General features: G+C 35.2%; 1 protein-coding gene across 1 annotated transcript; it reads right to left on the bottom strand.

The window, feature by feature from the left end:
• Positions 1-213: 213 nt before the first annotated feature.
• Positions 214-15,045, bottom strand: LOC132562818 (hemicentin-2-like; the record flags this gene model as incomplete). Its single annotated transcript, XM_060227591.1, has 5 exons — positions 14,973-15,045; positions 12,064-12,423; positions 1,837-2,100; positions 1,245-1,499; positions 214-495 (listed from the first exon to the last, which is right to left on the bottom strand). Coding segments are annotated over exons 1-5 (1,225 nt in total), but the record flags the coding sequence as incomplete, so codon positions are not given.
• Positions 15,046-15,911: the final 866 nt, after the last annotated feature.

The following is a 15,911-nucleotide window of genomic DNA, read 5'->3' as shown; positions in this document are numbered from 1 at the left end:
AAGTTTGTTATTATCAAATTTACACTCCATTCACACTCCGTTATAATCTCCATGAATCACCCTTAATCACCCCCAGTTGCACTTGAATATTCCTTACCTGAGTTGAATGTAAGAATTACTTGGACTGTTGTAAGAGAATACAGCCCCATGTTTTCGAATCATGTATGATCTAGTTATGGATTTCCTTTCAGATAACAAGGAATTACAACTTACAGAGAACGTTGACAGGTATGTCCCTGGTGACAGCTGTTGTAGAGACGCTGTTCCTTACGACGCAGGTATACAGTCCAGTGTCCAGACATTTAGCGTTAGTCAGGGTATAGGTACTGTCTAAGACGTCTGGGGTGTTGAGTAGAATGGTGTTGTTGGTTTTATAAAGCCACTGTATTTTGGACGGAGGATAACTATCCACAGTACAGATCAGTGATTTAGATTCATGTTCTCTCACTTCAGCATCTCCTTGACTGTAAACAAGAGCGGTAATTCGAGGCGGAACTGAAATGCAGCAAAATGATAAAACAATTTAAGCATGGACTTAATTTTAAACATGTCATTTTACATGAAGTTAGTTACACTTGTGAAGCACGTATTCAAAGTTCAACATTTTGAGTAAATAATTAAGTGGTCTGGATAATATCAGAAACAAAATGCATGTCCATTACCAAACCATAGGAGTAATCATATTTACATATTGCTTTTGTGGACAGTATATTGCAGTTGTGACAATCTACACTTAGTCATGATAAAGACTAATGACTTCAGAGTTCTATTTCAGCCATCAACTGATAACTGATAAAGCAGTATTTTGCCAGGTATGTTATACCACAGATGTTTGGCATTATTTCAAAGAAGTTGCTGGCAACTGTGAATAAAACACTCATATAAACAATGCGTAAGGTGTTAATCTATATCTGATGTAAAAGGGATAGAAGAGTACCATCATTGATCAAGTTTGAAGTAATCAATCTTCTCAGCTATCAAAATTGGACTTGTATTAAATCGTGTCTGTAACTGAGCATATATGTGGTTACATCACTAAACAATTATTTTATATGGATCGCATACACAGTTACACACTGACAGCAAATTGCTTTCAATCCAAACATCTTTATCATATAAACCTTTCAATTAAAACTTACTTTAATGTAAAATTATATTTAAATGTAAATTCAAAAATTAGCCTATATATCTTCACAACACATATCGAAAACCGAGGTCAAATATACATAGAGTCAATATCGTACATCTGACGGTAAGGTTCCACATCCTAGTTCCTTGACCAACAGTATTGTTGGCTCTACATGTGTATTGTCCGGCATTGTTCCTCGTGGCCACAGATAGACTCAACGGGTTCAGGTAATTCGATCCTAACTTAGACCAGGTGTAGGTACATAACGGTCTACAGTCGGCAGAGCAGATGACATCTGTGACGGTCTGATTTTCAGCGACATCAACACTATCTTCTTGAGGTTCAAATGAAATGCTGACTCCAGGTCCATCTGAAGAATATTAACACCATCTATATTTTCAATTGCTCCTCTTACTTCCTCTCTCTAGAATATATGTAACAAAGCCAGTGTTTCATTATCAATAAGGAATAATGGCTGTTCCTCTTCTAAATTCATTTATTTGTGTTATTGAGAAAGAATGTATGCTGACCTGATAATTAGTCCACTAATTATCCCCTTGGGCACTCAAGTGAATACTGGACACGATTTCGTGCGTTTCACTTTAACTTTGCATTTGTCTGTCCCTTTTCTTTCCTAAATACCATCCTAAGTTCAAATCCTATAATAAGATGACGTTTTTGTGCATTTCAAATATGTCTATACTCACAATGTACAATTACATGTGTTGTTGAAGTCGACTCCCCTACACCATTCCTAGCGGTACATTTGTACGTTCCATGTTCTGACCTCTTCAGTTGTCCTAGTGACAACACAGGTGACACAGTAAAGTTGATGTTGTCCGGTCGTGTCCAGACAAATGTACAGTCAGGTTTACAATCCGCTGCACAAGTGATGTCAGGTAACGTGTCTCCCTCTGTCTTGGTGTAGGTAGTGTCCGGCGGGGACAAGGCAATGGAAGTACCTGGACCATCTTTAATAAAAATATAGGTTTTTTGTTTCAAACAAAACAAAGACCTTGCTAAGGACCAGGAAAGACCTGCATATGAAACTTTTGAGGGATCAATTCAGTAATCAAGAAGGACTGGCAGAGGAAACAAAACAACGGACCACGGATGTTGGACGATTTGAAAAGCCCATCATGGTTGGCTAAAAAAATGTCACTGCTATTTTAGCTTGGTGTTCACTTGTGAGGTCGTGTATGGACTGTTGAGCATAACAGAATGTGATATACATGTTTTCATGTGCGAAGCTAAGAACACTGTACAGTTTATCTAAAATGAAATGCTTTCCTGTGTAACCCTTCAGAAGGTTGACATCAATTTTGAAAATGAAAGTTTGTGATCTTTATTTTTTAGAAATAATGAATAAGATATTTTTCGAATAACCCTTGGTAATTTGATTCTGGAACTAATCAGTAAAACGAAATGCCTGAAAATGTATCTTAGACATTGACAGAGAAAGTTAGTTATCGCTATTTCTTGAAAAGTGCTGAATGGATCTTTCTTAAATATCAATTAAAGGTCTCCATCATTTTTTAAAGAAAACTAAACATATACATGCTGATAATACCATGTTTCATGTATGAAAATAAAGAAGTCACAGCTTTGAATACATTGGGAACTGGAGATAAAAAATGTAAAGGATATTAATGAAGTACAAGCTCTTTAAGCGAAACTTCTGAAGGTAAAAAATACAACGTCCTATTGGAGTTCATTCGTAATTAACTGCTAAAACATCTTCAAATGGTATGAAATGAATAATATCCAAAAATACTAATCAGTAGTTTGGAATGTAAATAACAGTGCCAATAGAGATTTTTTTTAGAAACGGTGCATCATCCAGAAAGGAGAAACGCAGAGTAAAATAAGGCTATTACTTTGATTTCATTATGTGATATCTCCAAAAGATTATTGGTGATTTCCTTTGATCAGGAAAGTAGCTGGTGAGTCAACATTTTTCTTTCAGCATGGGTGTTGATATTGTTTCCAATCAAAATTAAACAAATTATGCTCAAAAATCTAGTTTTCCTATATAAACTATAGCAACCTTTATCCCCTTCTCACGGGGATATGTGAGACACCCTGAGGCCATGAAATTCACAATTTTGGTAAAGCGCCGTAAGATGTTTCCATTCATGAAGAGTAATTGATTCTACCAGATATGGGTCTTAAAAAGAAAATGTTTAAAAAATGAGTCAATTTGATCCCTTTTGGCCCGCCTCTCAGGCCCCTGTGGAGTGGAGACTGTATACTTCACAATTGTGGTTCATCTTAGGCCAGGGAAGGTTTCTGCAAAATGTCATTGAAACCGGATCAGGATTTTTTTAGAAGAAGTCGAAAGTGTTAAATTGTTTACGGACGCACAACACAGACTGCACGACACAGACCGCATGACGGATAAAGGGTATTAGAATAGGTCACCATTAGACTTTGTCTCAGGTGACATAAAAAGCAGATTGTACATACATATATCTAATTCAATTATTATATTTCCACTTTTAACAATATTTTATTAATAAACTGTCAAGTTATATAATTTCAGAAACTAATGGAACCATTCAACACATTAACTTTCCCATATACGCCAGAGAGGTCTCTCAAAAATATGTTTTCTTGAAATAGAATAAAACAAAATAGACTACGTACGTTCTAATGTAACGGTGATGTCATTACTGAAGTCACTTCCATATGAATTGGTGGCTGTACACTTGTATATACCCTCATCATTAGGTTGTATGTTGATGAGATGGAGATCTGACCCAGTTGTGTGTGACTGTCCGTCCCTTGTCCAGCTGTAGGAACAGGTCGGGTTACAGTCTGCAGAACACGTGACTTTGGGGATAGTCTGACCCTCTGTTATTGTGTATGAGTCGGTGGACGGAGTCAGGATAACTGTGGTAGGTCCATCTGAAATGAGAAATTGTTGCAATGGAACAGTATTGTTGTTAGCAGAATTACCAAGTATGAACGAGATACAAGAGGACTGATCAGGTAACAATTGCCTTAACTACACATAAAGCGACATATTTTTTTCGATATATGAAAATTCGAGACATGAAATTTATAAACTATTTCAATAATGTTTTTAGATAGAACAATATTGATACTTAGATGGGACTTAACAGTTTGTAATTCAATAATCATTTCTACAAATTAATGATTTTGAATAAAATTAAAATGTAAGCAGAAATATCACAGTAAGGTGTTTCATCAAAATCATTCAATCAATTATTCCTACTGGAGGGAGAAGGTTTTTTTTATTCCGTCTTTAAGGATACATGCCTCCCATTTCTGGAACCCACCTCATCCAAACATACTTCAGACCAAAATGGAATAGAATTCTAATTTTTCTACAGAAGAATTTACTTTAACATCATTTTCCCCCCTGTGAAACATATCCCTTCTGCTCCTGGGGACCAGTTTTGCCCAAGAACACCTCAATTCAAAGCCCAGCCCCTCCCGAACAAAGGTAGCAGTACACAGTTTCTCGGTGTGGCCATGGGTGATTTTTTTGCTCATTAGATTACCCCATTATAAAGGTTTTAATTAAAAATGAAAAAAAAATCCTTGCTAAAATTGGTCCTGTCATGTTAAAGTGGACAATGTGGGGTTTCATTTTTTTCAGGATAATATTTTAGCTTTGTGTTGGAGATTACTATTTGGGCAGTCTCGAATCTGTGTCTACGCACCAAAAACTAGCTTTACAGGAAGTGAAATTTTCATAGTGTTTACATGTGGTCATGTTATGAAGAATTTCCGAGTTGGAATTTGCTGAAATGTAAGTACTTTGTTACCACGACAGTGTTGTTGATTGTAAGATAGGTGATTAGAATTAAATTTCTCCTAGAAAGTTGTAGTGTTGGATTGGAATTAGCAGTATTTTTGCATTTTTAGCATTTTTTCAGTAGGTAACCATGACAATCAAATGTCAGAAATCAGAGGAATTTTATTTTTTACACAAATTTCATCTCTCTACTGTTAATGTAATTGTTATACAGTTTATAAATATATATACATGTAATGATGTATTTTTCATAACCAATCTGCTATACCTGTATATCTCAAACATGACAAATAATTTCAGGAAAAATGCAAATTAACTGTTTACTGCTACCTTATAGCACATTAAAAAAAATTAATCTATTTAAAATGTGCTTTACTATGTTTAATTAAGTTTAATCCTTTCCATAATTGCTATAAATACATAAAAAACACACTGAAACTTGTTCATAATGATTTTATTTTAATTTCATCAGGGGTGCATAAAGGGAGGTAATTTGGGTGCTCTTGTGGGTGAGAATTTCAGCTGTTTTCAAAAGGCTTGGTATCAGTTTGAAAACTGTTCTACAGTAGGTAACAGGTATGAAATAAGTCAGTAACAACCTTAGAATGTATTTAGACTGCATTATAGGGCAATTCCAATAGTTTAAGGTGTGGTATCCATGGTAACTAAGAAGGAAAGTATGAGTTTTTGAATTTTGGATAAATTCTCTGTTTTGATGATTTTTACTCAATAATGTGTGTGTATTTCTCATAGATTGGGCATACAATCATGTTAATATTGTCATAAAATTACATTTCCATAGTTACTGCTGTAAAAAAGACTATTTTTCGAACAATATTGCAATGTAATAGGGTTTCTAATATTACACTTGAAGAAGGGTGGGGGGCAGTAAGCATAGGTGTTTGTGATGTCATACACATGACATTTAAGAATATATGTCATATCACTGTTAATTACTTTCGAGAAATGTGTCAGATGCTAATTTGAAGTTTTTGTTGGATTTCTAGCCTTCACTATGACATCACAGTGCATTGGTGAAGCCATCATTAGCAATTGATGACGTCATAGTACTGATGACATCAGCTGTTCCCATGACGTCATAACATAAGACTTTATATATGTAGTATCAATCTGCTTTTCAGTTATCTAAATTCACAGAAGCACAAACTACTTGATTCAGTTTCAATTGCAACTTTATTCAAGTAAATTTAAGACTTATTGAGGTTTTAATTTTTCAAATTACCTCCCTTTCTTCCTAATTTGAGAGCAGAATTGGTCAAAACACACCATGCGGGAAAATCCATATTACTCGATAGCTATTCAAGATACACAGTAAAGCGATATATTGTTTTGTTCGTGTGATCATTTTCTAGACACTCAGAGGGATTTTAATGAAATTAAAAAAACTAATTGTGATGTATAAGGTAGCAGTACACAGTTTCTCGGTGTGGCCATGGGTGATTTTTTTGTTCATTAGATTACCCCATTATAAAGGTTTTAATTAAAAATGAAAAAAAAAATCCTTGCTAAAATTGGTCCTGTCATGTTAAAGTGGACAATGTGGGGTTTCATTTTTTTCAGGATAATATTTTAGCTTTGTGTTGGAGATTACTATTTGGGCAGTCTCGAATCTGTGTCTACGCACCAAAAACTAGCTTTACAGGAAGTGAAATTTTCATAGTGTTTACATGTGGTCATGTTATGAAGAATTTCCGAGTTGGAATTTGCTGAAATGTAAGTACTTTGTTACCACGACAGTGTTGTTGATTGTAAGATAGGTGATTAGAATTAAATTTCTCCTAGAAAGTTGTAGTGTTGGATTGGAATTAGCAGTATTTTTGCATTTTTAGCATTTTTTCAGTAGGTAACCATGACAATCAAATGTCAGAAATCAGAGGAATTTTATTTTTTACACAAATTTCATCTCTCTACTGTTAATGTAATTGTTATACAGTTTATAAATATATATACATGTAATGATGTATTTTTCATAACCAATCTGCTATACCTGTATATCTCAAACATGACAAATAATTTCAGGAAAAATGCAAATTAACTGTTTACTGCTACCAAATGGACTGAGAACTCGTTAAACCCCCTTCCCCCTTCATTGTAATAAAGCGTTTATATTGAAGCCAATGCTATTCTTTGTTTTCCTTCATTTCTTCTGTTATACAACTAACGGATTAAAAAGTAAATGCTTACATTTTTTGAAAGCTTTTTAATATAAGATCAATTCGAATATCCAATGGCTATTTATGATCTATGTAGTTGATGCATGTACTGCACTATTGACCATTGACAACTACAATAAGTATATACCGACAAAGACGAGAAAATATTTATATTTAAAAAGGGTTTAATTTTATCACTTACACTGAGTGACTATACTCACACGTTATAGAAACGCTGAGTGTTGAAGTCGACTCCCCTACAACATTCCTAGCAGTACATTTGTACGTTCCATGTTCTGACCTGGCCAATTGTTCTAGTGACAACACAGGAGAGACAGAAAAATTGGTGTTGTCCGGTCGTGTCCATACAAAGGTACAGTCAGGTCTACATTCAGCTGTACAAGTGATGTCCGGTAACGTGTCCCCCTCTGTCTTAGTGTAGGATGTGTCCGGCGGAGACAGGGCTATGGACGTACCTGGACCGTCTGGAAATATAAAATAGACATTTATAAATAGCAACAATTAAACCTTTGAATCACAGTATAAGATAGTATACTACTATAGATTTTTTTTCATGTTGAAATATAAATTAATAACAAAGGACGGTAAAGTTTGAATCGTGCGTCATCCTGATCTTGAACACACCATCGGAATATCAACAGAATAAATATTTCGAAGTTGAAGTGATCGAGGAGAAGACAGAAATTCTAAGACATGGTCATTGTGACAGATTACCTGTTACATTTATTGAATATCTTGATAGCTAATACATGACTATGAAGAGTTCAAATATCTCGTGTCAAAACACAGTTAAACTAGAATAAAATGTTCTTAATCAAATAATCATATAACATAGTACATGTATATGAAACACATCACAAATTACAATTATCGAAGTTTGACTTAAGCATCGTAGGTGGCCAGGAACAAATCAAATCAGTAATATTAATAATGTATTGCTGGATGTTTTGAGAAATTTACATCCATGATCATTCATGCGTTAAAGGCGAAAAAAAAAAAAAAAAAGAAAGAAAGAAATAGATCGTTACGTTGTGTTTCTGCAGAATTTATTCAATGACGACTAAGGGGAACAATGGAACAAAATTTTAGTTCATGAAGACAATCAACATCAAAGCAAGTTCTTGGAAGTTAAATGAATATCACACGTTTCATAGGTATATTTAAGAACATGTTACAAATAGCATTGCTGGTCAATATGAACTCAGTTTTAGCATGACCAGACCTCCAATAACAATATTTTCACATTCTTGTCTAAAATATCTGCCATGCTATGATTTGATTCTATAACAGAACACACTTACGATATACCCTACAATGTAAAAATCATGACAACTATCTTGGATTTTGAATAAGTTAAATGTATATATTTACACCAAAAACATCAGTTGAAGTTGAATCTTATTGTGTTCTGACAGGACTTGTTGGATGTAATGTCAGCATTGGTACATGTAAAATAGCAGAAAGGGGTCGGGGATAATGTAAAAGGAAGAAACGACAGGTGGAGAAAAAAAGGAGGCCATAAATATCTTAGAGTAGTTCCAAGATACGAGGTCGAGGTCCCTAACATTTCAATTGACGACTGGTCTATATATGACAGTGAGGGGTGAAAGGTTGTCAGATACCTGTGTAACCACAACGTATTACTAGAAAATATAGTAACATATATATTTATATATTCAAACAAAACGTATTTTAAATGGAACGTGTAATCGTGAACAAAAGTAATTTTTCGGATTTATACAATGTAGGGAAGTTTTAACCATTACGCACCTGGGGTTGAAATATTACTGCAATAGATCATTGCAACCTGAGCATGACCTTGTGTAATATACACGTAAGCATGTTGATACACACATTCACATTCAGCAAACTTACACAAGAACAAAATGTAAATTTACAGTGTGAAAAGATATGTGCGTGGTAAGCAGTTCATCATTCGATTTTAATACATGTATACGCTTTCTGAACAACAAATGATACTAGGAATAAACAAATCAGTCAATATACATATGCATGATATGTGGCAACGCAATGTAGGTACTTGTGTAAATCAGGTACATTGTACAAAGCGATATGTACCGAAAATGACGATTTACAATTGTATCGAATAAATTTCACTTGTCTGATTAGACAGACAATAGAAGTAAATAGCACAATCATTTGAGATACTACATGTAAACAGATCAGATTATATTTTACGTCAGCAATTGTAGTAAACTTAGGACACTTGCATTCCCTAAATCAGAGACATATTTCAGTAATTAATAGTTCATTACAGATAATGCCAGCAAAAATAGAGAAGTAAATAAAAGGAAAGAAAGAAAATAAGAAATAAATATAATAATTCAGCAAATGTACATAGTTCACTTGTAAACAGGTATTGTACATTGTAAATGGGATTACCAATAAAACCATTTCAATTTATTTTACTGTGATTTCGAAAGGGGAAGAAGGAAAGAAAAAGAGAGATAAAAAAACATCTTTACACCTGTAAATATGAAAGAAACCAGGAATATAACCAACACATTTGTGGCAAGCACAATTGTATCACAAGAAAGGCAGCTGACATAAAGAAAATGAACGTTTGTTGGTAAATAATGACATGTTCAAGTGAATAGTGAACATTACTGTATAGTCTATATACCGGGAAACAATAGTGTTAGACTATGACTGATTATCAACATGGTCGACAACATGACCGAACGGGACGAGGTCGGCCACAGTATGGATGTGTACAACACGTGTGGATTTGTCATTCAGCATCACTTTACCATTGGATGGTCCATGTCTGGAGATTTTGGCGCGATTTTTCCGACTTTCTCGCGTGAAAAACTAACTCACTGCGGTACTTAGTAATGTCCTCGTTTACAGACACAGCAGCGAACTCTTGACAGTCGCGAAAGGCTTTGCTAGATTTAAGAAGCTTAAATTTCGCGTCCATCGATTTGAGCCGCACGATAATTGGTGTTGACTTAGGCGAGGTATGACTGTCGCTGAGCTGTGTGGATTTCCCAACGCGATGGAATCTCTCCATATCTGTGAGGTTCAGTTCCACTCCAGCAGCACTGACGGCAGCCATGACCTTGAAGGTGGTGTCCTCGGTATTTTCCTCCGGGATTTCTGAGAATCGAACTAAGGATCTTCTCCCATACTGTTCAACATCATCAATCATAAGGCGCATGTGATGGTTCTCATGCTGCAAGAACTTAACACGATCGAGTAGGGGTGTAACCTGATTACGGACCTCAGCACCAACCATCTCACTGATCTCCTCCCGGGCCGAACAATTAACGCCTCAACCATCCGACCTATGTTCTCATCCGATAGTCTAAATCCATCCATGACAGAGGGTCTTGGGGGTTCGCTGACTGCGAAGAGGGGCTGGCAAAGCTGAAGGGTTGATAAGAACTATAATGGTTGAACTGGCTAGTGGGAACGTAAGGCATAGTCTTAGGAGTAGACGAGAATGTACCGGAAAAGGAGTCGTCACTTGATAAGAAGGATGAAGACGAAGACGATTTGTGTTGATGTTTTGTATTATCCTGGTGACTGACAGAGTTGTCTGATGATCATAAACTTGTCTCGTTGTGAGTACACGTACACAAATATTGTTTACAGGCTAGTAACAAGCGGTTCAATAACATGTTCAGTCAATACTTCAAATAAATTAATTGAAGTTTGGAGTGTAGCGTAATATGTGGTAATATACACTCGGTTCACTGGTACAGTTTACACTGAGTGGCAACAACAATAGGGCATAACACACACGTACGTATACACCATATACGTGGAGGTCAACAGTTTGGGGTTGAACGTATGTATAGCATCATTAGCGATTTAGTTCACAAAATTCACGCGACATAAAGTGTCAATAAACTTAAACACATCCTGTCAGGGCGCCGTCAGACCTCAGAATGGCTGTTAAACAGACATTTAGATAAAAAAAACTCAGGAGTCGACCAAAGTGGTTGTTTACCTAAAGAAGGGCCGATATTTGATGTACATTCCACATATTCAGTTAATTCAGTTACATGTACATATTTTATCCTTGTAACACATGTTTTCTGTTTCAATTAATGTTTATACTCTTCATTTTGTATAACGTTTACAGCTTATCTAACATTCACATCAATCACAGTTGAAGCATTTAAATTTCGTTTGTGTCCTCAGTACTTTCAGTACTTTGATGTTTTAAAAAAATATGCCGATAAAATTCCTATGTCTATCAGAACGAGCAATGGGACTACTTCGGCAGAATTCTGGTATGGGGTTGTTAATACCGGTTGAACACCGATAGCTCTTTGTAATTAAACGATTGCTCAATGTTTACCAGACTAGCAGCGATGTGATATCGTTATGTTGTATTACAATTATCTGAGTGCTACCGTACTGTTAAACTTGGACATTTTGCGACCACGCGTCGATACCACATCGGCGGGATATCAGTAGGACTAAGATAATGAATAGAGATATTCAGTAGCAAATCCGATCTTGATGGATGTGACAACAATCAAATACCAGTATCATAAATTGAAAAGTTAAGTGTGCTATCTTGGTGTTGTTGAATTTGTGCTCCATTTTGGTCCAGGTGAAGTACATTGGTAATACGTGACGGGGACTTTAGGTTTACAAAACTTTAATATTGGATGGTTATATCCAGAGATGCCTAATATGCCTATCACAAACCCAAAAAATCACAAAACACTATGAGAAGATCTACCTATTATTACCAAACGTTGGTTTTGCAAACATGTTATATACACGAAACTTACTTACCCGCTATATTGAATGTATAGTCAGCACTGTCCAGTGATTGGGTAGGTAAAAGACAACAGTGACTTCTACCAACATTTCAAGTAGAGCATCAACCAGATCAGAATTTTATATAGGTGTTGATCCTTTGGTAAAAAACAATTAAAATGTCACTAATTGTCATGTTAGTAATGTTCACTTACTTGCAACTTCGAGGATGAAATCAGCACTATCCAGTGTCTGGTTAGGTAGGTTGGTGTTAGTTCGTCTACAGAACCACACAGATCCATGGTCTTCAGTCTGTGGCTGCATGATCCATCGGAAAACTGTACCGAGGCCTTCTGACGTTACACAAGAACAGACATCCGGGGTACATGGGACAGGCAAGGCTACTTTTATGTTGTAACACTGATCACCACCTACTTGAACAGCACCTTCTGGAGATGTTACTTCAGGACGGCGGTAAAACCTTACACCCTGGGCCTCCTCTGGTACATCACACGTTAATGTAAACCCAGACCCAGGTACAGCGTACACAGACGACCCCGTCAGTGTGACAGCATCTAAAACATAACATGATATATTTACCTGAATTAAACCACAGGTTTCTAATAAAACTAATTGACTTCTGGTAAATGAATGCCTAAAAAGGGTGTAGAATTTGTTTACCTGTGTGTAGGCATACAGGAAGCACTAAATACTAAATGTTATTTAGTTATCTCCCTTATATAACATACCGAAAAACGTTGTTGTGATATTGCCGGTTTCCCTACTAACCTGATAACGTAAACACCATGATTCTATTCGCTGATACCATATTTTTTTTTTAATTTAAACGATAACTCACACTTGAGTATACTTAGCAATATGCATGCTAATATGGATTTATACCCTTGGGCTGTGCAAATATATTTGTACTGATGGAGCAGTTTACCTTGTGCACTTCTTCTTCTCACGAGTTCTGCATTTTGATATTTTTTACCTACAAACTCTCTTTATTGAAGCTTTGATAGGAATGCCTTTCAGTCATTCAAAATTTATTGATGCGTGAACCCGTAACATTCCAAACGGAAACATATAAAGGCATAAAAAACATATTATTCCCCTAATCCATCCGTTACTATTCATTGTTGATTGCTCGTGTACATGATAAACTATTTGAGTATCTTATGATGTTGAGGTCCTTTTTTTCTTCTGTTTCTTTTCCTTTTACATCATCCTTGAATGACACAGTAGCATATTTCATATACTCAAAAAAAAAAAAAAAAAGATATCGCCGCAAGGTGGCGTGTTGTCATTGACTCATCCAGTCATCATAACGTGGGCGGTGCTAAATGTTTCAACGAGGCATCACAAGGGAAAAAATGACCTATCAGAAAACTGCATTTTGCGTTCAAACAATATATATTTACATAAACCTATACTATATTTCGCTGCGGTTTCTCCAATTGTGTTGAGATTATATCTCCATGGAGGTATGCCACTGGTTTTCAAACCATCAAAGATTAGAGGAAGTGAGGTAGTTACGTCAAGTCTCTGAATTTATTCCAATACTGTGGTATTGAAAAGGCTTTGCTTCTTTCATACAAACATAACCGATAACGTCGATACCTGATAATATCGACCGTAGTAAAATGAAGTTCGATGTTGATATTTTTCGTAGGTCGATATATATCGATCGAACTTATAATGCTACAACTTCTTTTTCGTGGTTTTGTTGGAAATTTAGAAGTGGGTGTGTATAGAGAGGACAAAATATCAAGTCTGAATAAACGTGATATTAATAAATAAACTATTTATAAAATATTGGTTGTTTTGCTGTCATATTGTTTTGCGTTTCCTATAAACAACAATTCCTGAATATTCATGAGTACAAGTCAACAACAAAGGTTGTCACATACCGGTTTGAAGTGTGTAAATATTTGTATATTTCATATAGGTATGTCTTATGTGTATTGATTGTACTATTCTAATTCCGCGCCTATTCTCGTGCGAAACGTTTTAAAAGTCTAAGTAATCTCTATAGGTCATATCGAAAGTAATCTAAAAGTAGATGGAGTCACTGTCGATCTTCCACCTCACTATAATGTAAAGAACAAATAACAATTAATATAGTTATAACTCATCAAAATTAACTAAATAGATAATGAACAATATATCAATTGATAAAGAATACATTAAAGAGTGACGTCACGCCATAATCGGTCACCATCGTAATAAACTGAACATTATCTTGCCGAAAGTCAACTTTTAGTTACAGATCCGGTATATACAAATCCAGGTTATATCGATTTCGTTTAATATGGCTAATACCTGAATGTGATCGTGTCTGTATTAACCTTTCTGATGACTCCAATATATCTTAAATCTGTACATATCGCATTCAACCAGAGAGAAATATGGTTACATGAATAGTCTGATGTTTTATAATTCAGGAATATAAATAATTTACACTGACTAAAACAACAAGATAATTCCGATATGTCAACATAATCATAAGCCAGCTCAAATTCAGTATCATCAGGACAAGGACGATCAAATGAAAGATTTACACGCAAGACCAGGTGTTCCGGAAGAGAAACTGTCTTCTTCTTCATCAACGACATCCGCCATGTAAACCTTGGTCAATTAAAGTAAAAAAATCCACGTTCTCAAATGAAAACAAGGTACACAACAACGGACCCAAAAGGCAAACGGCAAACTGACGAGCATCAAACGTCCAGATTCAAATCGCACAAACAAATAGAATGTTTATTTTAGATCAGAATGACGATTTTAAGTAATGGTGTAAGGTGTTGTGAAATATATTTATAGATAGATCAGTCATTCAAAGAAAATTAATATCGATGGTGATATTAAAACAATAAAACCACATGTACATATTCTATAGATCTGTACAGTTTATATTTTTAAAACAAGGTGTGATTGTCCAGATGAAATGTTTATGATATCGTGGTTACAAATAGATAGACCATTTTCCTGTACATTCTGATTAACAAAACATATGTACATTGTACATGTGCACTGAGTGGTCGGATATAGTGTATGATAAATTGGTGGGTATATACACATTATAATAGCGACATAGTTCGAAAATACAGAATATCCTTACCTGTCGATGTAAACGTTGTCCATGGTAAGGTGAACACACATAGTTTGAATACTATTTGAAACATTGATAATGCTTGTTTCTTCATGTGAATACTGAACACATATGTGTTAACGGACATGTTTTTGTCACATAATACATGTGAACTTCCTGGTCGGTGTAGCCTAATGGTTATAAATAGAAATGGTCGGTTACGTTATGGGCCGATAGTAAAATTGTGTATCTGAGCAATTTTCCGTGTTTTTAAAGTTAATAAGGTACTACGTTAATTATATTTTAGTGTTGTGATCAATAAGAAACCTTGGTAGCGTGTTTTCTCTCAATTTAAATTATATACATTGACTAACATATACATAAAATACGCATAAATTATTGCTATCACAGCAAACTATTAATACATGTCAAACTGGCGAATCTAAAGGTGAACCCGAGAACAGTATTGTTCTGATAAAAGTGTCGTCCACTTTCCAAGAATTCGCTTACGATCGGAGATTTACTGATGAACTACTCATATCACCGTGATAAACCGAATACCATGAAATATTAAATACACAATTTCGGTATAAGATATATTATAAACCCATATATCAACACTCGTAAGCTACAGTTTTAAATCGTAGATATTTTAACGCATACGTCTCATGATTCCGTCGATATACCACAAAAACGAAAATGTTGCCCCCGCGTAAATTCTACAGTATATCAAATTTGCCTCAAGTAACCTCTTTGAAATTAAATATTGTGTTAGTAAGGAGATATTTAATGCTGTTTGCAAGAAATAGACGAACTATTAAATAACCTTAACTCTGACATCAAAACTGCCTTCAGGAATCTAGACGTGAGACTCTGTACTTTCAATAAGTGCATGCTAGAGCAGATTTTGTTCTCTTTTTTAATTTATCACACAAGAATCGGTTCTCATAGACACGACAGACTCCTCTA

This window comes from Ylistrum balloti, unplaced genomic scaffold (assembly GCF_031769215.1).
Source record: "Ylistrum balloti isolate Yb309-2 unplaced genomic scaffold, AGI_CSIRO_Ybal_v1 Utg371522, whole genome shotgun sequence".
NCBI lineage: Eukaryota > Metazoa > Mollusca > Bivalvia > Pectinida > Pectinidae > Ylistrum > Ylistrum balloti.
Note: the sequence above shows the minus strand (reverse complement) of the source record. Positions and strands in the feature narration are given on the sequence as shown.